Source organism: Canis aureus, chromosome 5 (assembly GCF_053574225.1).
Source record: "Canis aureus isolate CA01 chromosome 5, VMU_Caureus_v.1.0, whole genome shotgun sequence".
Lineage (NCBI taxonomy): Eukaryota > Metazoa > Chordata > Mammalia > Carnivora > Canidae > Canis > Canis aureus.
Window position 1 is genome coordinate 72,955,899 of NC_135615.1, and position 27,830 is coordinate 72,983,728.

A 27,830-nucleotide genomic window follows, 5' to 3' on the forward strand; every position below is an offset into this window, starting at 1 on the left:
TATTCGAGAAACAGAGAGAGAGAGAGGCAGAGACACAGGCAGAGAGAGAAGCAGACTCCATGCAGGGAGCCTGACATGGGACTCGATCCTAGGACTCCAGGATCACGCCCTGGGCTGAAGGCGGCGCTAAACCCCTGAGCCACCAGGCTGCCCCCGACAATTTCTTATAAAATTAAATATACACCTACCATATGTCCTATCAATCTCACCCCCATGTTTTCACTCAAAAGAAATGAAAACCTATGCCTAGCAGCTTTATTCATAGCAGCTTTATTCATAGTAGCCAAAATTGCAAAAAAACTCATATGTCCATCAACTAGTAAAAGAATAAATAAATTGAGATATAGTTATACAATAGTATTCTACTTGGCAATAAAGGAGAATGAACTACACATACAACATGCAACATGATGAATACACACAACATAACGGGTATCAAAAACATTATGCTAACTGAAAGAAGCCAACCACAAAAGATTACAATGAGTGCTTCCATTTATACAAAGTTCTGGAAAAGTGAAAACTATAGTGACAAAGCCGATCAGTGGTTGCTAGGGGAGGGGGTTGGGGGAAGAACTGATAGTAAAAGAGCCTAAGGAAGTTTTGAGGGAATATTAAAATATTTTATATCGTGATGGTGGTGATGGTTACACGACTGTATATATGGTCAAAACTCAAAGAACTGTACTTAAAATAGGAAAATTTTATTGTATGCAAATTATACCTTAATAAGATCCACTGTGAAAATTCTGTTGCTATGATATACCTATTAGCGTGGCTAAAATGAAAGAGAGTGAAAAAAATAAAATAAAATAAAATAATAAAAAGGGAGTGAGGGATCCCTGGGTGGCGCAGCAGTTTGGCGCCTGCCTTTGGCCCAGGGCGCGATCCTGGAGACCCGGGATCGAATCCCACGTCGGGCTCCCGGTGCATGGAGCCTGCTTCTCCCTCTGCCTGTGTCTCTGCGCCTCTCTCTCTCTCTCTGTGACTATCATAAATAAATAAATTAATTAATTAAAAAAAAAAAAGGGAGTGACTATACCAAGTGTTAAGGAAATGTGGAGCAACTGGTACTCTCAAATATTGTTGGTAAGAATGTAGAATGTTACAACCACTTTAGAGAATAGTTGGGCATTTTTTGTGTGAAATTAAACATGCATTTACCATATAACCCAACAATTCCACTTCTAGGTATTTACTCAAAAGAAACACAAATATATGTCCACAAAAAGACTTAGAACTGAACATTCGTAGCAGCTTAATTTAAATAATTGGAAACAAGCCAAATGTTCAGTAAGCGGTGAAGAGAGGAATGACTTGTGGCATATTCACAAGGTGAAATAGCACTCAGCTGTGAAAAAGGAATGACCCGGGATCCCTGGGTGGCGCAGCGGTTTAGCGCCTGCCTTTGGCCCAGGGCACGATCCTGGAGACCCGGGATCGAATCCCACGTCAGGCTCCCGGTGCATGGAGCCTGCTTCTCCCTCTGCCTGTGTGTGTGTGTGTGTGTGTGTGTGTGTGACTATCATAATTAAAAAAAGGAATGACCCGCTGATAGAAGAAACTCATGAATGGACTTTAAAAATGTTACACTGAGCAAAATAAATTGTACATAAAAAGTACATACTGTGGGAGTGGTTGGGTGGCTCAATTGATTAAGTAACAGACTCTTGGTGGGGATCTCGCAGTTGTGGGATCGAGCCCCACTTTGGGCTCTGCATCGAGTCTGCTTCAGATTCTCTCTTCCTCTCTCTGCCCCTCTCCCCACTCACACCCACTCACACTCTCTCTCACTCTAAAATATATAAATAAATCTTTAGGGAAAAAAGTACATACTGTATAATTCCATTTATATGAAATTGTAGAACAGACTAAACTAATCTATATTTGAATGCAAAACTACACGGATTGGCAAGATAGATCCATTGAAGATATTTAAGTGAGAGAACAACGTATTTAAGTCTATCTTCCAGGAGATGACTTAAAACTTGTTTGCTATAATTAGAACAAAGGGAAGACATTTTGGTTTTCTTTTTCATGTAATTTGTTGATTTTTTTTCATATTTTAAAAAGTGTTTGAAAAAAAAAGTGACTATGATTTGGTCCAATTACATGGTCCAGATATAAAGTAGGTATAAAGTTCTAGCATTAACTATTTTAAATTTAGAGTAAACACTTCTACTCATTTACTATTTCTTTGTTTGATATAATGATTGCCTTTCTTTTTTTTTTTTTTTTTTTTTTTTTAATGATTGCCTTTCTATTCAACAAGAGACCCTGGGACGCCTGGGTGGTTCAGCAGTTGAGCGTCTGCCTTTGGCTCTGGGTGTGGTGCCCATCCTGGGATCGAGTCCCGCATAGGGCTCCTTGTGAAGAACCTGCTTATTCCTCTGCCTTTGTCTCTGCCTCTCTCTGTGTGTCTCTCATGAATAAGTAAATTAAATAAAATCTTTAAAAAAAGATGCCCTAAAATAGAACTTTACTATTTTTCCACACCTTTTCCTTAAGTTGTCATCTCTTTGAAATTTCAGAACCATTCTAAATTTGTGTATCATGAAATTAAAGGAAGAGATGATGAAAAAAGTTAGAAATGACTATTGATCCCTAATGCTTTCTTTCAAAATGTCCTTTCTTTAGAAATATTTAAATAAAAAATACTGCTTTATAGATAAGTCATCATCTCTCAAAAAGCAATCATGTTATCCATGTTACCTCTTGTAACTTTGTAGGTAGAGTTTTTACCAATACATTCTTTTCTCTAAATGGGCAAATTATGATTATTTTTGTCTCTAATTAGCTACTGTCTATGTATCTAATGACTTCTGTGTTCATTAGCAAATGCCCCAGAATGAAAATACTCTCTAAAGCCTAGTGAAGAAATATGTTTTTTTGTACTTATGTTTTTGTTCTAATGTTTGAATGCAGAACTTCATGATTTGCTAATGAAAAAATGAGTCATTAAGGAAATGAACCTGTAGTGACAGGAAGCAGAGAGTGGTTGTCTGGGGGGACACACGAAAAAAGATTGGAGATTCACTGCAAAAGGTCACACTGGAGTTTGATTTGGGTGGTGTTGCATAGGTGTGCTCTTGCTAAAACTCATGGAACTGTGTGCATTTAAAACCTATGCATTTTTTAAAAAAATAAAAATAAATAAAATAAAAATAAATAAATAAAGCCTATGCATTTTATTGTAGGCAAATTATACTTTCATAAGTTTGATTTGAAAGGAAAAATAAATTGGGGTAGGGAAGAGCAGATTAGAGAATATCAACCAGAAGGGGAAGACAGTAGAGCTCAGAGGGTCCTGCTTTGGTTGGTCTGTGGCTTTGGATCTTTGCTTCTCCAAAATCTTACCTATCTGTTTTCAAAAAAAATATTTATTTATTCATGAGAGACACAGAGAGAGAGAGAGGCAGAGACATAGGCAGAGAGAGAAGCAGGCCCCATGTAGGGAGCCCAATGTGGGACTCGATCCCAGGACCCTAGGATCATGCCCTGGGCGGAAGGCATGTGTTCAACCACTGAGCCACCCAGATGTCCCAAAATCTTACCTATCTTTAAGGCCTTGCTGAAATGCCACTGCTCTTAGGAAGTTACCCTGGCTTCCCCAGCCCATGGAGATTTATCTTTGATGTCAATGCTGATTCTGCATATTAATACAAAAAAAAATCTTCCATCAACAAGTATAGTGCTTTCAGTTTATTAAATACTTTCAGCTCATTATCTCAGCTGATTCTCACCTTAACTACCATTCAGGGCAAGGGTTATTTTTCCCATTTAGAGTTGGAGAAACTAAGGCTCAGGAAAGGAAGTAACTTACCTAAATCTACAACCACAAGTTAAATAGAACCTGAACTAGAATCCCGGCCTCCCGTGCTTCTTCCTCTGGAAGGCAGTGTGGGTGGAAAGAGCACTGCCCAAAGGGTCTAGAACTCCTATGAATTTGGGAAATTCCTGGGCAATATTAGTGTTGCTAGATCTCAGTTCCTGCAGCTATCAAATGGGTGAAATCCCTGCCCTTCCTATGTCCTAGGCTTGTGGTTAAGATTGCCTTGAACAGTTCTCCTTGTTCACTGGTTCCAGTGTGACCCTTTGCACCGAGACCCCAGCCTCTTTTCACTGATAAGTATCAATAAATATTTAATGCAAAAAAATATTTAATGCAATTAACCAATATGTACTGAGCACTTACTCAGGAACTGTGGTGGATGGTGGGGATAACCAGTGAACAAGGAGATGGGTGAGAAAAGAGATGGCAGGGTAGAGTCAGGTTAAGAAACAGGAATCAAGTCAGAAGTCTGATGAGGTGATGTTCAAGGTGAGAAGTGAAGGTTTAGAAGTTGCTAACCACACACAGGTCTGAGAGAAGAGCATTCCAGGTCTTTGGAATTCTGTATTATCTTGCATTTCGCAACTCCTCTTCACAGATGAGGAGACTGAGGCTATTAGTCTACATAAATAACATTGACCCAATTCCTATCTTCCATTGAAGGGACTCAAGCACTCTATCAATATTTTCTCACTTGATCCTAACAACAATAACTGTCGATGGTAATGTTCCCATTTTATAGGTGAGGAAATTAAAGAAAATCAAATCTCATATAGGTACTTGGTTCTGTTTATTTATACTATGCTGCCTTGTTCCAGATGGACTTGCACTCAAATGTGAGCCTCATCTATCTGGTTCCAAAGTCCAAGCTCTTTCCCCAACATCAGCCTGATGCAGAGTGTCTGAGAGCTGGCAACGTAACAACCAGCCAGGCAGAGACAGCCAGAGCAGAGGCCAAGTCTAAAACGTGGGGGAGGTTGTTATTTCTGGAACATCCCCTCCCACCAAGACCCTGCACTATACTAAGCATCCTAGTGGATGGAAAAAAAATATATATATATATATAAATATATTTGGAAACATATATTTTACATATTTTATTTACTCAGTCCCTACTACCTGCAAGGTCCTGCTCTAGGCTCTGGAGATAAAGCCTTGAACAAAAGCTTCTGCCCCCACCGGGCTTGCAATTAAATGGAGAGATGAGTGAGCTACATGAATGATTATCAAACTAGACAGAAAAAAAATGTCTTGGAAAACCAGAAGGATTTGGTAAGCTTAGGTGAAAGCAGGAAAATGTATACCCAGGGTAGAGATGGCGAGCCAGAGAAAGCTTTCTGGATGAGGGGATTTTAAGTCTAGGTTCAATTATGCCCATCCCTAAAACAGAGTTAATAATAGGCTTTACTATACAGGGCTGTCGTGAGGATCAGATAAGGTCATGGCCATGATGTGTTTCAGTGGAAGTGCCTGGCACATGAGAAATCCTAAATAAGTCTTACTAAGTTCTCTGTTCCTTCTTCCAGTAAATACTATCTATGGTCTAAGTTTAGCTGCTATAACAAAAATACCTTAGTCTGAATGGCTCAAACAGTAGAAATTTCTTTCTTGTGCTTCCGGAGTCTGGGAAGTCCATGATCAAGGTACCAGCCAATTTGGTTCCTGATGAGAAAACCCTTATCCAGGTGATGTCCTCACAGGTCTGGGTGGGGAGCAGTCACTCTCCTGTCTCTTTTTATTAGGACACTAATCCCACCATGGGGGCCCCCAGGCTCATGACCTAATTCCCTCCCAAGCCCCCATCTCCAAATACCATCATCCTGGAGATCAGGGTTTCAGCATATGAATTTGAGGAGGACACGAACATTCAATCCATAGCATCTATTTTGTGCTACGCAACCAAACCTCCTTTGAAGACTTCCCATGGCCCATAGGATAGGGCCCAAAATTCTAACACGCCTGCCAAGGCCATGACTGATCTGGCCTAGGCTTCCTTCTGCACCTCGCCCTTCCTCGTGTCCTCCCTGCTCCTTCTGTCCCCACCAGGCTGCCTTCTTCCTGCTTTTCCAGATCTTCCCCCAGGCTGCTTCCTCTGCCAGAAATCTTTGCACCACACTCCTCTCTCCCCTCCCATCCTTGGCCAGCCCTTTCTTATCTGCCCGGTCCAGGGTATTTCCCAGGGAACTGCCACAAGTGTGGGAGTCCCACTGCTATAACTCTCTCATAGCTGTACTTTTTATTCCCCCAGGACTAATCACAAGTACTTGTGTGTTTTGTCTTTTCCACTGGACTTAAAGGAGCATGAGGGCCAGGACTGCATCTGTCTCATTCGTGGGTGCTGCCAGCATCCGGTAGCGTCTGGAACATAGTAAGCAGTCGATAATATTGGCATGACTCCTCTTTGAAGTTTGAGTTCAGATACTCAGAACTGGGACAGAAGCTCCAGGTCCCCCCCACACAAACCAGCAGTGAGGTCAGAGGTGGTTCAGACATGAGGGGTAAGGATCTCTGCTGCTATCAGCAGCTGAGTCCTGGCTTTTCTCAGGGGCAGAGCCATGGCACACAGGCAGACTTGGGAGAAGATGGGGATGGCCAGACAGGGTACTTAACCTTCTCCCCACAAATGGGAAGTGACCAGCCCAAGGTCTCCAGCCATGGGAGTGGGGATGGGAGGGAACATCTCTTCTGGCCCTTTCACACTGCAGCTGTTGCCTCCAACCTCAGGAAGAGGAGGTTGAGACAGGAAGTTGTGGGACTGATGCAGGTGGTTACCAACTATGACAAGGATCTGAAGGCTCAGGCTTGTGAGACCTCAAGCAAGTCATCTCTCCTCTCTGCTCTGTGAGCAGACTCTGAGGTGGAAATTTGTAAACAGGGGGTTTAGCAGGGATCAAAACCAGAGGGCAGAGCACAGTAGGACGGGGCACAAGTTGGGCAGGGGTGTAGCTGCAGCGTTGACCTCGTAAAGGGGGCCCTGGAGCTGGGACAACCCTTCAGAGTTGTTTCCAATGGAGACAGGCAGCCAGGCCTTTGTATTCTCCTCTCCCATCCACCAGTCATTGAAGGCAGGCTAGACTGCCTGGCACAGCCCTGATCATCAGCCAAGTAGTTCCTTTCAGTCCAGGGCAGTTCCCAGAGAGGGGCTCTGCTGAGATTGTGTAGCAACCGACACTCCCAATGAGGTGGGGGGTGCAGGATGAAATGAGGGCCAGGGTCCCGGTTGCACACAGCAGCATCCATTAGTAGGAATGTAGCTTAGCAGCTTTCCAACTGCCCCATGGAGTCCTCGGGTTCCAAGAAGGTGCAGTGGGTAAGAAACTGCTCTTCTGGAATGTGTTTTAGTTTCTGCAAAGGTCCCACATATTTCCTTGGAAGAAAAAGCTCTGTTGCTAGTTTGTAAATGCTCCTACAGCACCTCCCTATTTCTCCTTTCAGGTGCTGATCACATTTAGAATAATTTTTTAAAATATTTTGTTTATTTATTCTTGAGAGACAGGGGGTGGGTGGGGCAGAGACATAGGCAGAGAGAGAAGCATGCTCCAATGCAGGGAGCCTGACGTGGGACTCAATCCCAGGATTCCAGGACTTCGCCAAAGGCAGATGCTTCGCCAAAGGCAGGGCCAAAGGCAGATGCTTAACCGCTGAGCCATCTAGGGATCCCCCTAGAATTTTTTTTTAAGATTTTATTTATTTATTTGACAGAGAGCGAGAGCACAGCAGGCAGAGGCCCACTGAGCAGGGAGCCCGAAACAGGACTTGATCCCAGGACCCTGGGATCATGACATGAGCCGAAGGCAGATGCCTACCCGACTGAGCCACCCAGGCCTCCCCACAAATATAATTTAAATAATTAGTTGTGTGCTAATCTAATCTGTCTCTTCCTCCGACAATAAATCCCCAAAGGGCAGTCACCATGCCTGCCTTGTTTCCTGCTCTATGCCCAACATATCTATGTAGTCAGTGCACAAGATCTGTTGACTGAAAGGATGCCCCTGGCATGGGAACACCAGGAAAGTTGCTCAAGATGCAAATTTCTCAGCTCTACCTCCAAACACTGGTCCTCTGGGAGGTTACAAGGCACAAAAAGTTTGAGAACCACTTTGTTCCACTTGTCCCAGGGCTCTGGTGAATGTTTGGAACAGCTGGCGGAGACTCACCCAGCTCCTGCCTCTCTACCCATTACCAGCAGTCCTCAATCCCAGCGTGGCTTCAAAAGCCAAACAAAGAATCAAGCCAAGGGCAACCTTAAACAAACTCCAACCTCGATAGGTATGTCCAGGTCCTGGATTACAAGATGCAGAAGCCTAAAATGGATTCATTAGACCTGATCTGGAGCCCAGAATTTTCAATTCCACATGCAAATTTTTAAAAATGTAGATTGAGGGCCTAGGGAGTTTGGGTACAAAAGCAATGATCTGGAATCAGACTGACAAGGGTTGAAATCTTACGCTGGGTGATGTTGGGGAGATAACTAAATACTCAATGGCTCACGGGGGCTAGGTGCCAGGCACCTGAAATGTGCGAGGTGTTTCTCATGCACTATTTAATCCACACAAGCCTCCTGTGTCCATAGGTATTGAGGATTGAACTAATTTGCTTTTGGTCCAGACAGACTTTAAATATTAAAGCTGGAATCTGAACCTGGGTGTAACTGTTAAGTTGGTGTTCCTTTTTTTTTTTTTTTTTTTTTTTTGTTAAGTTGGTGTTCCATAGACTCTCCCTTGAGGCTCCTTTTCCACATCTGTAAAATGGGAACACCACTCCTTTCTCACAGGGCTGTGAAGATGGAGATATCAAATTCGAAAACATTTGGCAAAAGTCATTCAATAATGCGATCTGGAGAACTGAAGACACATCGCCTCTGTTTTCATGGCAGAGGAAACTTAAGTCAGGACCAGAATCCAAGTTTTCTTTTTCTTTTCTTTTTTTTTTTAATTTTTTTTTAAATTTATTTATGATAGTCACAGAGAGAGAGAGAGAGAGAGAGAGAGAGGCAGAGACACAGGCAGAGGGAGAAGCAGGCTCCATGCACTGGGAGCGTGATGTGGGACTTGATCCCGGGTCTCCAGGATCGTGCCCTGGGCCAAAGGCAGGCGCCAAACCACTGCGCCACCCAGGGATCCCGAATTCCAGTTTTCTATTCTAGTCTGGTTTGTTCTCTCAACACCCTCTCAAATGACTTTAGAAAGAAGAACAAGTATATAGGACGCCACAAAAATGAAGAGAGGAAAGAGAAAGGGAACATGAAGTTATCAGGGGGGGCTTCCTGGAGGAGACCCCAGTTTTCATTTTATGATGGCAGTGTTCGGAGGAAGTGGGAAGCCAACAGAAGAGGTCTTGGTTCTTAGTCATAATGTGATTTCCCTGATATGCTTTACTAAAGTTCCTGGTGCCCAGAGAAGCTAAGAAGCTTGACCAAGATCACACAGCTGCTGAATGGCAGTGGCACCATGTGGAGATTACATCTAACCCTCTTCACCTGGTTCTGTCTCCTTGGTGCTGAGAAAGTGATGAGAAGCAGGTAAGCACAATGTGGTGGGGCAGGGGACACAAGGGAGGGGTTCCCAGATATCTCAAAAACTTCTCTCTGCTACAGGGGGAGCTCCGCAGTGGGGAAAAGCAGCAAGGTGAAATGCTGAGGCCTACAAGTCAGGCAGACCCTGGTTGGAATCCTGGTTCCACCAGTGACCACCTATGTGGCCGTAGCAACGTCACTATCTCTGGGTCTGAATTTTCTCACAGATTCAGAAAAATGGCCTCCAAGTACCCAGTCCAAGGCCAGGCTTAGTGAGATAAATAACACGGCCATTATTCTCCCACAGTGGCAGGGCTGGGCACCCAAGGGACAGAATAGACTTTTAATGCCAACTACTCTCAACCCAGCAGTCACTGGGCACAAGTGCCCAGCAGGGTAGGGGCCAGCAGGTCAGGTCCATGATGCAACCACGGCTTGCTGTTGATGCTAAGAGATGAACCATGACCCTTGGAAAAACAGCCCATTAACAAGAAGTACAAAACAAAACCTCAGTGAACTTTTATTTTTCATCATACAGAACTGGTAGCAAAGCCGAAGATTTCTGCACTTGAACACTAGATATCCCTCCCTATCCCCCCGGGGGGACATTTACAGAGTCATCATGTCCCTTCTAGAATCCAAACCCCAATGCTGGGGCCTCTTCCCTCCTGCCCAACTTCATTGCAGGGAGGGCTCTGAGGCCGGAAGGGGGTGCCAGTCGCTTCCCCATGCCTGCATGGGTTTGAAATGTGGCACGCTGACCAGGCTCCGTTCTTGCCCCTCTCCAGAGAGGAGGGTCAGAAGCAGCAGCAGCATGACCCCCGCCTTTCTTCAGTCACCTCCAAACTGGTCAGAGAGGAGGCACATACTGCCAGAAGAAGGGCATGGGACGTCACCATTCACAGCTTATTTGCTACAGAAAGTGCCTGGGATCGGTCCTTGGCTGCTTCTGCCTCCAAGCAATCCACCTAAAATCAAGGAAAAGGACAGAAACTGGGATTGGGGGGTGGGGATGGGGGCGCTGACCTAGGAAGGCAGCCAGGAGAGACTGCCTGCCAAGGGGGCAGGCTATCCCTAGAGGCCTTTGAGATTCTGCAAGCTTTGCAGTTTGCTGCTGGCAGGTTGGCCTGCGAAGCCCAGAGTAGACTCAGACATCACAGAAAGTCTCAGCCCTCCGTTGCAACTATATAAACGGAGGTCAAAAAGGTTTGGCAACATAGCTGTGGTCACACAGGTCAGTTTGGGCAGGACCCAAACAAAAACCCTGGCGTCTCCTGACTCTCCCCCTGAACCCCTGCCTCTGAAACCATCTAGAAAGGCTCACTTGGTGGGAAATGTCTGTAGCAGAGCCATGGGAGGTTGGAGAGTGGGGTGCCAGCACCTGCAGAGCAGGCCAAGTTCTGGGGAGAACAGATTTCTCCCTGTGCCCCTCCTCTCAGGCATTGACTGTGGCTATAGAGGTGTGGTCCTGAGAACGTTCCCCTTAAAGAACCGAAATACAGACAGTTGCTAATACTCCCTCCTCTTCAGAAGGCAAAGGGACCCACAGAAGACCCGAACCCTCTAGAGATAATCTACTTTTTTGATATGCTTGGTCTCTCTTATGGGGCCTCCCACCACCAGGTATGGGAGAGAAGGGGAACAGGGGTGGGTAAGGGGAGGTCAAAGGAGCTAAACCAGGATCAGGATAACTAGGGAAAAGGGGCCTTCAGGCTGCCAGAAAGAACAGGCTCTCAGGGAGCCGAACACACAGACCAGCTGTGACACTGAGTTTCACATTGACGGGTGAATGGCAGGTGGGAGGAAATGAAATCTGGGAGTGAGGGAGGAGGAGGAAAGGCAAAGCTGCTTGGAGTGTCAGCCCCTGGAGATTTTGCCCCCTCTCCTTCAGGGGCCAGCCAGGGACTTCCCAGTCCAGGAAGGCCACCATACTTGTGATGCCTGTGGCCCAGCCTGCTGGCACATAAATGAGCTCAGTTCATTTCCCTTCTTGTGCCTTCTGCCTCTGGGGTCAGGGACAGGAAGAAGGGTATGGTCCCTGGGGATCTGCTGGTCCTCTTCCAGCTCCCAGGGGCAGAACTGAGGTCCCAGAGTCAGTGCAATGATCCTGTCCATTCCAGTGAGTAGAAGAGAGGGGACGGCTCAGGGGCTGCACGTCACACACAAGCCCACCTCCAGCGTGGGGTGGGAGGCCTGGGACAGAAAGGGATCAGGGTCTGTTTCCAGACAAGGAAGTCCTTGCAGGGAGGAGGATGCCCCCAGGGTCAGTTGTTCTGGGCCCAGATCCTGCTTGGAGTCAGGTCATGTAGCGGGTGATGGCGCGGAGGGCGTAGAGCAAGGCGGCCTGCATACGGGCCTCCAAGAGCAGCAAGTTCACGTGGACCTGGGATGTAGACAAGGACTTGTTGGTGACTGATGTCACTCCTCACCATTCCTACCCTGACTAATCTCTTTATTTCTCAAAGTTAAAAACCAGAGCTGCCCCTGGGCATTCATTTTCTCATTTCACCCCCCCAGCAACCTTGAAATGCAGGCAGTGTTTGCTCTTATTATAAAGATAACTAGCTCAGGGGGCAAAGCAACTTGCCCAGGGTCACCAGGCTACTGAGTGATCATGTCAGGCTGGCTGCCACTGAGGACCTTGTGAAGCATACTCCCATTTTATAGGTGAGTAAATGGAGTCAGAAATCACACAGTGGGACCAGGACTTGAACCCAGGATGCTACACCCAGGTGTCCCAACTGGTGGAAGACTCAGCCTGGGAAAGCACATTGGGTCCTGACCCCAATCTCTCCTGTACCTTCTCTGAGTGGCGGAAGTGCCTCCAGAAGAGGTTGTACATTCTTCGCGTGGTCTTCTCTGGGTAGCAGGCCACCGTCTTGATATAGACCTTGAGGTTCCGTTCCAAGAGCTGGTTCACCTCCCCGTAGTCATAGTCATCATATCTGAATAGAAAGGCCTCGATAGCATCACTCTCCAAGTGACTCCTCTCCCCTACCCCCACCCTATAGAAGGAGGAACAGAGTGTGGCAAGAAAAAGCAGAAGGTAGGAAGCAAGTAGAAGCTTGGTTCCTCTTAGAAAAATAGCTGATGTCATACGTTGCAGGCCACTAGACTGGTAGGGGACCACTCCAAAGACTGCAGACAGTTAGCATGCCATATTGAGTACCAGTCATGTGCTGTGTGAATATGTGCTCATGGAATCCTCAAAACTACTACAGAAGCTGTCTACAGAACTATTATATATAAAACACCATATTCATCAGCCCCATTATACAACTGAAAAGGAAAGTGAGAGAGGTGAAATCACTTGTCCTGGGAATGGATTTCAAACCCAGCTCTGCCCAGCTCCAAGGTCATATTCATTACAGTAAAAGCCATGGAAGAAGGGGCAGGAGGTTAGTACAACTACTTTTCCTGGAGAAGGCAGAGAGAAAGGCAAAAAGAAGTGGTACTCGTTTTACAGACGGCCAAACTAAGGCCTGGAGCAGATAATTAACTTGTTCAAAGTCAAAGAGCAAGTTGGTGACAAGTCTGGAAGCCACTTTGTCACTCTCCAGTCCAGTGAGCCAGTGAGTCATCACAGATCAGTTTGGATGGGGTAAATTGGCTGAAAACTGGAGGACAGATTCAGTAGACAGAGGCATGAGAGCAAGAACCATGCTGGAGAATGGGGAAGCGTGGACCAGGGAGCTGGGCAGAAGCAGCCTGTGCCACACTCTAAGACGCTTGCCCCTCTTCCACCTCCCCTGGGCTGGAAAACTGTCCATGACTAGCAAGAAGACGCCCAATTAAATACAAACGAATCCACCCAGTGAAATATAATTTACAGCCAGTAGCACAAAAACACACATTTTCTACAGGGAATATGTACCTTTCTAAAAACGTAGGTTTTTTTTTTTTTTAGATGCTTGGACTAAACCATTAAATGAAAAAAGCAAGATCACATATTCATTAAAATAGCCACAACACGTTTGATTAAATGAGTAAAATAAGTGAAATGAGTAGGGAGAAAATCTTGTGTTCGTAAAATTATGTGTGTTTTGGTTATCGGCGTGTGGAAAAAAGCCAGGAGAGAAATACTTGACAATAATAAGAGCAGGTGGGATCATGGATGATCTTTATTTTCTCCTTTTTGTTACTTCTGTTTTCTAGATTTACTGTAAATCTAGTTCTCTCTATAAACATCAAATATACATTTAAAAAATGTAATAACTGTTATAACTCCAACTACAGAAAAGCAACTACATTAGAAAGAAGAAAAGCAACGGAGAAAGACTGTCACAGGATGGGGATGTGGTTGTTAAGTAGCTGAATTTGGGAAATGGTTTTTTTCCCCTTAATTCTTTGAATTTCGTACAATGTTATCAGAGTGAGATTTCCTAAAAAAAAAAAAAAAAAAATTGGTCTGGGGGCACCTGGGAGGCTCAGTCGGTCTGACTCTTGGTTTTGGCTCAGGTCATGATCTCAGGGTCATGAGATCAAGCCCCACTTTGGGCTCTGCACTCAGCCTGGAGATTCTCTCTCTCTCCCTTTGTCCTCCCCCAGCTCACACACTTGCTATCTTTCTCCCTCTCAAAAATAAATAAACACAATCTTTTTAAAAAATTAATTTTTTAAAAATAGGGGTGCCTGGGCAGCTCAGACAGTTAAGTGACTTAAGATTTTATTTACTTATTTGAGAGATGAAGAGAGTGAGTAAGAGAGACCACATGAACAGGGTACCTGCCAGGCTCGATCCTAGGACTCTGGGATCACGACCTGAGCAAAGGGAGACGCTTAACTGACTGACCCACTCAGGCACCCCATGGTCTGTGTATATTCTTGACAAGTAATTTCACATCTAGAGATCATCTATAAGGACTTAGGTATAAGGGTAGCCAGTGCACATGGTGTTTTTAATAGTGAAAAACTGCAAACTATCTACACATCCGATAATTGAGGCGTGGTTGAATTAAGCTACATCCATAATGGAACACCATTCAGTGGTTAAAAAACATAAAAGATCTATTCATACTGACAAGGAAGGCAGTTCACAATAGATGACTAGGTGAAAAAAAAAAGCAAGTTGTAGAATATATCAAGCATGATTCCATCAATTAAAAAAAATCTACTTAAATCAGAAAATACTTAAATAACAAGATGAAAATGTTAATTAATCATACAGTATCCAGAGACAACCATTATTAATTAACATTTTAGTGTGTAGCCTTCCACACATTTTCCATGCACGCACACATTTTTAGTAAAGAAAAGGGGGGAACAAAAGGAAGATTCTGGTTGGTAACCAGCTTTCTTTTTTCTCAATACATTTTGTACAATTTCCCATAGCAATATAAAGAAACCATTATTATAACTTGTAATAGCTGTATACTTTTTTACTGAGTGGATATAACGTTATTTAAAGTCTCCTACTGATGTGCATTTATGTTATCCTTATTTATTGTAAGAGAAGAGCTCCTACTTGGAATGGAAACACACACTCTCTCTCCCTCCCGACTCTTCTAAGTATCTCCTTAGTTATCTCTAGAGGGTGGGATTAAAGAGTTTCCTTGACAAGGTTCAAACAGCACATCTATTATCTTTTATAATCAGCAAATAAAAGAATTTGCTTTGAAAAATACTATAGGCAGGAAGAAGGGAAAAGAAATAAACAAAGAACAAAAGGAAACAGCTGTGAGCTGAGATTGAGGGTTTGTAGCACACATGCACACTGGATGAGGGGCTCTATGCTCACCTGATCCCAAAGACACAGTGGATGTAATTCCAGATGGCCCTTCGGAGCATGGAGGTGTCTACTCCACTGTGCATGGCAATGGTGTTGTAGGTAAGGCTATAGGCTGCCTGGAACTTCTCATCCAGCAGCTGCCCACCCTCAGGGTAAAGCCGCTGGATCAGTGAATAGCCATGGTCTTCCCAGGTATAATCCTGAAAAATGTGGGAAGGGGTCAGGGAGTATAATCTTGGGGGTCCAAGGTTGGCCATAGGGACCCCATCCTCTGGAGCACAATTTCACTCTTTATAGTCTCTTTCCTGCCCCACAGATCTAACCTGCTGCCTGATCTGGGCCTGCTGCTTGGTCTGGGAGAAGCCAAAGAGAATGCACCTTGGTGATGACCTTCTCCCTGTGACCAGGATCCCCTGAGCTTAGGGCACAGATAGGTCCTGACACAATCTAGGGTCTCCCATTTCCCTCACAGAATCTCAAGGGAGAAGATGCCTGGCTTTCTAACCACTCAAGCCATCCACCCCTTGCTTGTTTGTAAACCCAGTGCAATGCCAACAAGACCTTAGAGAACCTACCTGGGCACGGAAGGTGGGGGGCGCCTCAGACCCTCGCCGGGTAAAGTCCTCATATCCGAAAGCGGGGTCCTCCACAAAGCACAGCATGTCTGGGTGTGGAGAAGGCTCCAGGATGTCGGCTAAGGATGTCAGAAACAGGTCACAGTGAGGCCAAGGCATGGAGTACAGGAGCATCTACTCCTGATTAATCAATAATGGGTGGGGGTAGATGAGGCTGCCCATGGACCCGGCGGATAAGGCCCCCAGTAATAATCATAGCAATCCTGACAACAGTAGTTATTCATGGATCCACTTACTCTGTGCTAAGAGTTTTGCTTCCATTGTCCCATTTACCCCACAAACCAATCCTTCACGTGGGAGGAGACTGAGGCCCCGAGACAGAAAGTGAATTCTCAGGGGTCACATTGCCAGAGGGGCTGACCCTAAAGTCCATGCTCGGAACCTCCTAGAAGAAGTGATTGAGATGTGGCTGCCTCCAAAATATAAGAGGGGCCATGCATGGAGTTGCCTACTCCCCAGCAGAGATGGTGTAAGAAGGGGGCAGCCCCTGGAACCTGGCTTCCTGTGACGCTGTACCTGAGGGAGTCACCAGAAGGCTCTCCGACTTCTCCAGCTCAAAGCGGCTCTCCATCTCCTCCTGGGATGCTCCCTCATCCCGTAACAGACTCTCCTGGAGCTGCCTCATGCGTTCCATCAAAGCTTCCACGTCTCGGGCAGCCTCAAAGCCCTGCAGGAGGGACCCCATGGTGACCACTTACTCCTCAGCCCCAGGAAACTCCACACATCCTTCCCATAAGCCAGGCCACCCCGAGCGACCACAGGGGCGCACTGCCTCCCGAGGCAGCCAGTGGGCTGGGCAGCTAGTGTGTTGTGCTTCAAGGGGCATCTAGGTGGCTCAGTTGGTTAAGTGTCTGCCTACGGCTCTCAGGTCCTGGGATCAAGCCCTGCCGTATCCTGGCTCCCTCTTCCTCAGGGAGACTGCTCTTCCCTTGCCCTCTGCCCCTCCCCCTGCCTGTGCCTGTTCTCTCGCTCTCCCTAATAAAAAAATAAAATCTTAAAAAAAAAAAACAAAAAAAAAAAAACTGATGCCTGGGTGGCTCAGCAGTTGAGCATCTGTATTTGGCTCAGGGTGTGATCCTGGAGTCCTGGGATCAAGTCCCACATCGGGCTTCCTGCATGGAGCCTGCTTCTCCCTCTGTTTGTGTCTCTGCCTCTCTCTGTGTGTCTCTCATGAATAAATAAAAAAAATCTTCAAAAAAAAAGTGAAGTTTAAGAAGCTATGGAATAGGCATGTCTTCTCTGACCATCAACCTCCCTCACTGGAAAGGGGATTATTAAAGTATCTGTAATTTTATATTAAAACAAACAAGGCCATCTGATGGAGTAAGAGGCAAACTTTCTAAAGTGCTAATACTCAGGAGACCTTATGCCTAAGACGCTACATGCCAAGGGGCCTACCACATGGTTATTTCATTTGATCCTCACAACCCCTATGAAGTAGGGGTCTGTAGCCTCATTTCACAGATGAGGAAACCAAGTTTCAAAGTCAATTAACTTTTCTGAGGCCTCTCAGCGTGAGATAGGGAAGCACCGGCTTCCATGCAAGGACCAGAGGCCATGCGAGCTTCTTCTCCCAACAAGACCCAGGCCCATGACTTACCCCAGAGTTGTTCATTGGGTCCCTGCTGGGTGGGCTACTCTGCCCACTGGGGGGTGAAGGTGCCTGGGGGGCAGGGCTGCCCTCTGAGTCCCCCTCAGGGAGGATGCCACAGCCAAACACAAAGGAGGCCAGTGAATGGCAGTGGGTGAGCAGGACCAGTGCCTGGATGAGCTCTGCCAGAGACCAGCTGTGCTCGCCTGTCTTCAGCAAGGCCTGGAGAGGAAAGAAGGCCAGACTGGCTCAGTGCCTGGCCCTAGGCTGACTGCCTGACATGCCCCAGCCCGGCCCCTTTGCTCCCACTGCCTCTCTGCCCATGGCACCTGGATATGTTCCTTGGTGATGAGCCACGGCCGGTGTGCCAGCAACTTGTTGATCTCACTGAGCTTGCGTAGCTTCTCGGGGGCACGATGGAGACCAAGTAGCCACTCAGGGTCACCACCCGTCTGCAGAAACTCAGCCATGTGAGAACCCACCAAGTAAGAACACTGATGGCGGGCGGCAGCCTGTGGAGGGGGTGGACAGATCCTTGCTCAGGGTAGATACCCCATGGAGGGAGAAATCCCAGACCTCACTGTGGCCAGAGAGGCAGGACTCTGAGGTCCTGACCCCAGCTCCACTAGTTTGCTCTCCTTCCTTGGTCAGGTCATTTGACTCCTTTGTGCCTGTTTCCTTCTTCATAAAGTAGGCACTAAAAATGCCTCTTTGGGATGCCTGGGTGGCTCAGTCAGTTAAGCATCTGACTTGCTATCAGCTCAGGTCTTGATTTATCTCAGGGTTATGAGTTCAATCCCCGCATTGGGCTCCATGCTGAGTATGGAGCCTACTTAATTAAAAAAAAAAAAAAAAAAAGAAAAGAAAGTCTCTCTTCACAATTCTGTGGATGATTAGATAAAGTTAGGGCTTTCCTCTGCACTGTGCAACCTTTCCTTCTGGGCTATGGAATGAATTTAGGAAGCACCCAGCAAAGAGATCTCAAGACCAAAACCCCCCATGTGGCCAACCCTACAAGAGTTGGACTCAGACAGGCTCACCATGATGGCAATGTAGTGGCGCCAGGAGCTGGCCAGGGGCCCATCTGTGTGCAGCAAGAGGTAGTGCAAACGCCAAAAGCAGCTAAGATAGTCAGGGTGCAGGCCCATCACCACTGCCAGATTGTCCACCCGTCCAGAGGACATCAGTGCCTCTAGCCTCAGGTGCTGCTCCAGGCTCTCAGCTCCCTCCTGAAGGACCTGCCAAGCAAAGGAGAGAGGGTGAGTTCCCAGACCACCCTCCACATCAAAGAGACCAATGTATTCATTGTGTTGGGACTATAATAGCCGAGAAACTAAAAACTGACCGTCATGTCCAAAAAAAAGGAAAATAGGGGAGGAAAAGAGAATTCTTTAAGTGATCTCTTTGCTCAAGGTTACAGATCTAGTAAATGACCGGAACGTGGATTCAAATCCAGATTAGCACCAAAGCCTGTTTATTTCCTTCATTATAAAAGAGGACTGGTTATTTACAAATGAAAAAAGAAAATACAAGAACAATACTTGAGTTTAAAAACTCTGGGCTGGATATAAATAATCAGCAGGTGGTTGTTTGCTTTCCATTTACAAAGGGTGGAGAGGGAACTGGGGGTGGAGAGGGGGGCAAGTTAGACATTTGTTAACAGCTCATTAACTGCTTGGCTACACATTTAGGAGAGCAAACAGGACGACAAAACAAAACATTTATTTTTGTTCCCTGAAGGCCAAAGAAATAGGAGGAAACTATTATTTTAAAATTCTTCTGGCATGTAGTTTGAAGGTAACGCCCCTCCCCCCCAACCCCATGCTAGAATGTCGTCAGCTCCGTGATGGCAAGGGTTTTGGCTGTCTTGTTCTGTCTTAGCCCCAGCACCTACAACAGTGCCTGACATGGATTAATCATTCAATAGATATCTGTTAAATAAATGAATAAATGATCTGACTCAGTGGATAAATTATGTCTCTTGTATTAGATGTTTCTTGTAGTGATGAAAATAAAGAACAAGATGATAACCGCCTCCCCCATATGTTGTAAACTATGACCTTGGTTCTATATGAAAAAAAGCCCCAAAACAGTGATAAACAGTTAAGTAACAGTGATTATCTCTGTGGGAGGTCGGATTACAGGAGACCAGAGCCTTCTGAGACATTAAAAATTTTCTTATAACGAACATAATATCACTTTTGAAGTTGAAAAAAAAAGTAATTTATGTATAGTCAAAGAAGAGCAGTTAATATAGATAGTTTATCTTTTTAAAGAACAGTCCTGGGGCACCAGGGTAGCTCAGTAGATTAAGCGTCTGCCTTTGGTTTAGGTCATGATCCCAGGGATCGAGCCCCTGTGTCAGGCTCCCTCCTCAATGGAGAGTCTGCTTCTCCCTTTCCCTCTGCCACTCGCCCTGCTTGTGCTTTTGCTCTGTCAAATAAATAAAATAAATAAAATAAAATAAAATAAAATAAAATAAAATAAAATAAAATAAAATAAAAATAAAATAAATAAGGAAGGAAAGAAAGAAAGAACGAGCCTTGTTCTGGGAATCAAAAGTTTGTTCATTACCTAGCTGTGTCATTATCACTTTATCTCTTTGAGCCTGTTTCTTCTCAGCAACGTGGGGTTGATATGCATGCTTCACAGAGCTGTTTGTGGGTTAAATGAGTCAAGAACCTGAAGCTAGTTTCAAAGCTGCTATTTCAAGAGACAGGAAAAGACCCCCACCCACACAATGTCCCATGTCCTTTCTTCCCAGAGGCCAAAAATTCCTAACCCCTTCCAAGCCTACCTCCTCTACTGGGATGAAGGCACTGGGCCCTCGGGGGCCTCGCCGAGCCCGGCTTTCCCTCTGCTCCTAGAAGGAAACACATCATGATTATTGGAGGTAAAAGTGAGGACTTATGAGTATAGTTATCTCTCCAGCTTTTTCTTCCTACTCAAGGGGGCACACAGAGCTTTTAAAACCACCCCTTGGGGCAGCCCGGGTGGCTCAGTGGTTTAGCACTTCAGCCCAGGGTGTGATCCTGGAGACCAGGGATAGAGTCCCATGTCAGGCTCCCTGCATGGAGCCTGCTTCTCCCTCTGCCTGTGCCTTTGTTTTTGTCTCTGTCTCTGTCTCTGTCTCTCTCTCTCTCGTGAATAAATAAAATATTTTTTAAAATAAATAAAACCACCCTTTGGTGCACACTATACAGAAGACTCAGGTGGGAGATATACACATGTTGGCAGGTGGAGAAAGGATAAGCAAGGAAGAGCTCACCCTACAGGCTGAGGTTTTCAGGAACTGGGCAGGAACCCAGGAGCCCCAGTTTTAGGTGGGAGGGGGATGGGAAGGGGAAAAATATATAGCAACCATGGTACACATCTCTAGAAGGCCACCTTTTTAGTAGCCCTGGAGATCCCATACAAGAAATCCTGAAACTAGATTAGCATCTACCTTACTTAGATTCCTACGATACAGCCTCAATTGCTTTCCAACTGTCACTTCTTCATCCCTCCCACTTCCATCACCTTAGACTACACCATCCCTTGTCTGGACCGCCACCCACAGCTCTACCAATGTTCTTCCTGCTTCCATTGCCCTGCCCTCTCCTACCTATCCTCCAACAAATGAACAAAACAATGCATAAAGAAAATATCCTGCCCAAACTATACCTCTAGAACTGGAAGCACATTTAGTGAGTCCGTGACACTGGTGGTTTCTAGGAGGGCAAACTTTCTGTAGCCAAGGGAAATTTTCTCAAGTGCAAATCTGGTCAACTGGCTTAAAACCCTGCCTCTAGTACTCATACCTTTCCAGGTAAATTAGTAGTTCTGGCCTACTGTTCTCCCACTGGTCACTCCTTTTGCCAAATTAACTCATAGTCTTCCAAGGTTGGGGAACCTTCTTCTGACCCCCATCTGTGACCCTACAATTCCTGGTGCTTTTGCTTCTGATAACATTGTCTTCTAATCTGATTCAGATCTCCCACTACCAGATCACATTTTGAGGACAGCAGGGCTAGGTCATTCATACCAGCCTGTGAATGAAGAAAACAGAGAAAATAGAGAGGAATGGAGGGAATCTAAGCAGGGCATACAAGGCTGACAGTAGCAGTTCTTCTGATGTCATGCACTGGAGTCTCTTTGGAACCCACCATTCATGTACTCACTAAATCTGCTCCTAGTCTGAGAGGCAGGGTTCAGAGAGAATGTTTTATTTATTTATTTATTTGTTTTGATAACTGGGAGGGGAGCTCTCAGTACTGGCCTTGGAAACAGTTTACCCAAATCAGAGTCATGCTCTACTGGACAGAGACAGTATCCCCCTAACTCTCCCCTCACTGGAAACCAGACTGAGTATCAATCCACAGGTGTCCAGGTACTAAAGATTATAATTGAACTTCCTTCTCAGATGGCCAAAACACCCCAGAGAGAGACAGAACTTTGGGACTCTGAAAGACCACACAGAAAGAACAATGGGATCTGGAAGTCCCAGGTCTGAGGACCAATTCTGCTACTAACTTGCTGTTTGACTTTGAGAAAGTGACCTAGACCCTCTGGGTCTTAATCTTAGACAAAAAAAGTAGTTGGCTAATTGCTCAGCCCCTTTTAGCCCACACTTCTGGGAGCTACCAGGCCAGGCTGGTCCAAGTCCAGTACAGAAATCCCAGCAATCTCCAAGTACTCTCTTTCAGCTTCCCTCCTCCCTCACCAAAGAAAAAAAGCCTAACAGCTCTGTCTAGTAGGAGATAAGGACTGCTGACTCCACATTCTGGGCCTCTCCCTCAGGGGACCTGAGGACAGATAGAAAACCAGGGTGGGGGTAGGGGTGGGGGACCTGGAGGGCCCCTCAGGGTGCTGAGGAGGTACAGGGACCAGCCTTGGGTACCCCTTCTTACTCTAAAATTTGCCCCAGGACCTGTTAAAGGAAAGATCTGATGCCTGTAGGTCTTTAGGTGATAAGTCGGGACCCACCAACATTTTCAGTCCTGAGCAGGATGATGATGATGATGATGGTGATGGTGATGATGGTGACAGCCATGATGGTAATTATAGAGTACAGTTAAAAGATACAGGTTCTTGGCCCAGAATTCTTGGGATCATATGACAACTCCACAACCTATTATCTGCTAGCTATGGGAGCCTCGGTTTCCCCACCAAATAATGGGGATAATAGTACCCACTTTCACTGGGCAGTCATGAGGATTTAATGAGATAATGCCCCTATAGCCTTTACCTCAGTACCTCTGTCACACAAAGCACTTAATAAAAGGCAGCAGTCAGCGATCATTAACCTCGTTGTAATTTTCAAACAAGGACTTCACAACCCATGAGGTACAAAACCCCTTTGAGACGCTTTCAAAAAGATGCCAATGCCAAGGTCCCACCTCCAGCAATTCTGATTTAATTGGGTGGGGCCCAACATAATTTACAGCTAGGGTGGAGGGCCACGGTTTCACACCTTTTATTGATCATTTTCTCAAGTCTAAGGCACTGTGCTAAGTGCTTTCCAGGTGGAACCAGAATTAATTTGTTCATTCAACAAATATTTTTGATGACTATAATGCAGACAGCTAGAGAACAGGAATGAAAAGACAGTCTCAGCCTTCACAGAATTTATGATCTAAAGGAGAATGACAGATGAATAGGATTTTAAATCATAGATTGTGTAAAGTAAATGAAATAGAGAACGAGACAGTGTATGATGGAGTGGGGGTGTACCACATATCAGTCTGAGGAAACAGGGAAAGCTACTGGGGAGCTAACCTTTGTGTCAATATCTAAATATCAAATATCTAAATAAGTTGATGAGAAGGCAGCAGGGCCCACAGAGATCTAGGGGACCAGCATTCCAGCCACAGGGAACAGAAAATACAAAGTCCTGAAGATAAGACCAAGTAGATTCTAATCCAGAGCTCCAATACCCTGAAAGCTTCTCTGATCTTGACACCCAGAACTTCAGGGGGAAGTAGACAGAACAAGGTCCCACTACCGAGAGATGATGCCTCCAGCTTAGCCCTCCCCTATTTCCCAGGTAGGGAGTCATAATAACAATGGTAGGTAACACCACCGATTACCATCAGCTAGGCGTTTTTCATGCACTTAAGGTAGGATCTACTACTACTCCTAGAGCTCCCATTTTACATATGATGAACAAGTCCCAGCGAGGTCAAGTCAGACTTTGTACCTGCGGTTCACCAGGAGTGAGAATCTCCTTCTCCCTGTCCACGTTCCCTGGGATCCACTCCCAGTCACAGCACCTGCATATTGTGTTTTTTCTTACTTGGAGGGCACACTGGATCTAGCTCCCTGTGACCCCAGTAACACTGAAGTCAGACAGCCCTCTCAGTGGCCACTGAACAGGGAAGGCTTTAGGCAAGTTGTAAAAGGGGGATAATCACCCCTCAAGCTCAGTGCCAGGCTCCTAATTTAAATACTCACTAAATGTTAATTTTTATATTAGCTCAGGCATTTGCACTCAGGTTCCATTGACTCTTCATCAGTTTTGGGGGTAAGGGCTGGGGGTCTCTATGTTGCATACAAGATTAAGGTTCCAAAGGTTAAGCACCAGCTGACAAGTGGCCAGTTTGAGATCGGAGCTCAGTTCAGTTTGGCTTCCAAGGGTTCTACCACCCACATCAGCCTCTTGGAGTAGCCCCAGCCTTTATTCCCAGTATCCTATCCAGAGCCTGTAACCCCCAGGACTCAGCTACACACCTATGAAGTCATTCGGCCAGCTGGGAAGGGACAGAGACTCCCCCAACCTCACTCCACGGCAGAACTCAGGTACCTGCCACAATTTACACACAAGAGGGAGACGGACAGCCCAAGCAGCCTCTTACTCCAGCCTTGGAAGGAGGGGGTGTGAGTGGCGCCATGGGCTGGGCACTAGGCTAAGTGCTTTACACATATGATCTGGCTGATTTCTCACAACTACCCTGAGGGAAATAGGTCTTATTCCTTCTTCAGAGACAGCTCATTGAGGCTCCTTCTGAGTCCTGTTCCAGATGTGCACAGCTCAGATCTGACTTCAAAGCATATGCAGGTCACAAGGGTCAGCTAAGCCAACAAGGGACAAAGAGTTAGGAGCACTTACTAGGTGCTAAGAACAGTGCTGGAAAGGTGACCAACAGAACGTTTCTAGTCTAGCAAAGGAGACACACAAAATGCCGATTACATGACTGTTACACTATAAGTGGATTAAAGCTCCAACAACGGAGGAGAAGACGTACTGAAGGAGGGTATGCAGAAGGGCCTTATCGTGTGGGGGAGGGAGAGTTTCCCTGAGGAAGTGATGTTTGAGGAAGTGATTCTAGAGCTCAAGAGGGCTCAAAACATATACCATTGGTCCTAGAGTGAAGTCCTAGGGTCTGTAGGCTTTGATCCCTTTAGGTTAAGGGCATGTGGTGAAGTGCTGGGAGGTGAGGGGCCCAGGTGTCTGGTGTTCCCTTGGGCACCAGGCTCTGTAATTTCAGTGCCCTACAGTCTTCTAAGGGTGCTGCTTAAAGCAGGCATCTTCCCAAGGTCCTCTTCTTGAGAGAGAAGACTATGTGGACAGTGTTCAGATATCTTGCTGCTGACAAGTGGCTTCCATCTAAAGGCCACTCCCTAGAGCCTGCCCAGACCACCTGGGGCACTGTCTTCTCCCCAGGCCACTTCCCAGGCACTAGGAGAGGAATGGGCCAATTCTCACCTCAGGCAAGAGGGACAGGTTCAGGCACTCCATTGTGACACACTCTGGGGAAAGGGAAATGACCACATTCTAACGATACCCAGCATCTCTGACTCAGTTACTATGTTCCAGGAGTTGTGCTTTAGCCTTTGCTTGTATTGTCATTTCTCCCAACAATCCTCAGAGATACTATCAAATCTCCATGGGAAGAAGCTGCAGGAGGGAAAAATGATCACTTGGCCAAGATCACACAGCAAATGAATGAGAGGGCTGGGATATGAACCCAGAACGCTCCCCTCTAGGGGCCAGGTGCCCTCAATAATTCTGTGATTCACCCAGCCCCCTCCAGAAAGAACTAGACTCAGAGTAAAGTGACTTGCTCAAAGCCACTTGGCAAAGTGACAGGATGGGGGTTTCATTCCTCCACCTGGGGTTCTTAAACCATGATGGCGAAGGGCAGAGATCCCCACAGAAAACCCAGGACGTAAACCATCCACCGCTGGAGGTAGGACCCCAAGAAATCATGCTGCTCCGAGAAGGGCAGCAATTTTCCCAGGGTCACCCAGGTTAGGACTAGCACTTGTCACACTCCCAGCCCCAGCAATATACTTACACCATGCTCCAGGCCTGGAACCTAAAACAAGCTAAATTCTCTGTAGTGTCAAGCACACTACGGAATCCCAGATACGCCCAGCAAAGAGCTACTTGGTGGGGCTAGTGAAGGAAGTCCCTCCTGGGCCTCAATTTCCTCACCCTGGAAAATGGGGCTATAGTGTAGCTCTATTTAGCTAGTTTAGTACTTAAGGACTCAGAAAAGGCAAAACCCGAGACCAGCACCTAGTAGTGCTAGTGCTTAAATGAGAAGATGTCCCCTGTCGCTGGGGGGGGGGGGGGGGGGTAGGAGGCAGGAGGTGTGTCAGATTAGGCCCAGCCTCTTCCTAGCTTCCCTGCAAAGAGTTCCTGCGAAACAAACTTCTGGGACCTCAGACCGCTTAGTAGGGCTCAACCTAATGGACGCTCGCCTTCCCGAGCCGGGTCCAGGGTTTCTCCCCTCCTCCCCCAGCTTTGGCCGCCCCCGCGTACCCCGCGGCCAGCCGCGGCCCCGGAACGCCGACGCTCCCCCGCTCCCAACTGGGGGTGCAGGCGTGGGCGGGGGACGCGCTCGACCTCGGCTGGCAAGTCCCAGGTGCCCCAATCCCCGCACTGGGAGACGGGAACCGGGTCGTACCCTGGAAAGAGTCCTCCGCCAGCAGCCCCAGCCTAGAGGAAGGGACTCTGCGGAAGGGGGCGGGGAGGAGGAGTGGTCCGGCCGCAGCGCCGGGGATCTGCCTGGACTTGAAGATTCTCCCGTCGAGAGCCCAAACCCAAGATAACCTCGAGAAGGCTCCCCTCTCATTGGCCGGGAGTCCGAGGGAGCCAGGGAAGGTTCCACAGCCCGGGGGGGGAGGGGGCGGAGAGGGCCGCCACTGCCAGTTGATGCAACCCCATTCCCAGGTTACGCGCTCCACTCCGCCTCCCTCCCACCCGACCCCCGAGCCCGGGGCGTTGTGGGGGGGGCCGAAGGGGGGCTGCGCAAAGACTCAGTTCGGGACTCAAACGAAGAGTGGCGTCGCTCGGCCGCTGCTTACCTCTCCCGCCCCGGGGCCGCCGCCGCCGCCGCCGCCGCCGCCGCCGCCCGGGGCGAACGGCAGGTAGCCCTTGAGCTCTGCGCGGCACTCGGAGTCTGCAACGATCATGGTGTGTGCCAGGATCTGGCCACGGCTCGCCGGGCACCCGACGGGGGTTGGCACGCACGCACCCAGGAAGCCGGGGCTAGGGGCCGCTGGGGAGGTCCTAGAGCCCCGGGGAGTCTCTCGGGGTTCCAGAACGCTCCGAGAGCCCAGAACCAGCGAACGGGCGCTCCTCCGCCGGACTCTCCGGTCGGCCGGCTTCTGGAAGGCTGAGTGGCCTCGGCAGTCGGGGATGGGCCGCGGCCCTGGGGTTTTCACGGCCCGGAGTGCCTCGGAAGTCCGCAGTGGCCACGGCCGCTCGCCAAGCCAGCGCTCCCCAGCATCCCCGCCGCGGAACTGCCAGCGCTCGCCGGGCTCTGACACCAGCAGCGCCGCTCAGCCTGCTGCGGTCCCCGGGGGAGGGCGGGGACACAAAAGCTCCGCGCCGCAGCCAATCAGAGGCCTGTTTCCCGGGGAGGCGGGGGCGGCACCTCCCCCTGGAACCCAACGCCCGGCCAATCCGCACCGGGAAGCGCCCGGGAACTCTGGGAGCTGTAGTCAGCCCGGGATGCATGCTGCAAACTTTTGCAAAAGGGTTTAGTCAGATTGTGGGCAGTATCGGCCGAGAGTGACAGCCAAAAGAGTCATTAGGGCTGCGTGATGAAACGGGACTTCACCGGGCTGGGCCGGAGAGCCGGGTGTGAAATCCCTCCCAAGTTCGTTCTTCAGCTTTTCAGTTCCTGCAGGGACTGGTTACGGTTAGGAGAGGTGGTGCTAATTACAGAGCTGAACCCCAGATTTTGGAGATTAGAGGGCACAGCCCTGCCCCCCACCCCCGGCCTCCGGGAGAGCTCCATCTTAAAATGTACCAGGCACTGGGAATCCATCTATTTGTGGAGTCCCTGGAAAAGCCTCCATTCATCGAAAGGTCCTTGGCAACCTCACGTCTAACCTCAATCCCTATGCTGCAGTTTTCTCTCGTGCTTCCTTGGGGTTTCCTCCAGGCCTGTCTTCCATACCCACCACTCCCTTTTTAGAAACTTTGAGGCAAAAAAACCCAAAAAAACAAAAAACAACTTTGAGGCAAGGTGTCCTACTGGGTCTTTTCTCACGTCTCTCTCTGGCCACTCCTTCTCTGACTCTCTGGAACGTGGGTG

At 47.4% G+C, this 27,830-nt stretch overlaps 1 protein-coding gene across 1 annotated transcript; it reads right to left on the bottom strand.

Moving 5' to 3' along the window:
* Positions 1-9,842: 9,842 nt before the first annotated feature.
* Positions 9,843-27,069, bottom strand: SESN2 (sestrin 2). Its single transcript, XM_077898886.1, has 10 exons — positions 26,593-27,069; positions 20,099-20,164; positions 18,342-18,539; positions 17,631-17,813; positions 17,311-17,523; positions 16,227-16,377; positions 15,651-15,769; positions 15,085-15,275; positions 12,148-12,292; positions 9,843-11,730 (listed from the first exon to the last, which is right to left on the bottom strand). Exons 1-10 carry the CDS (start codon positions 26,698-26,700, stop codon positions 11,644-11,646), a joined length of 1,461 nt encoding a protein of 486 aa, XP_077755012.1. The 5' UTR covers positions 26,701-27,069; the 3' UTR covers positions 9,843-11,643.
* Between the last annotated feature and the right edge of the window lie 761 nt (positions 27,070-27,830).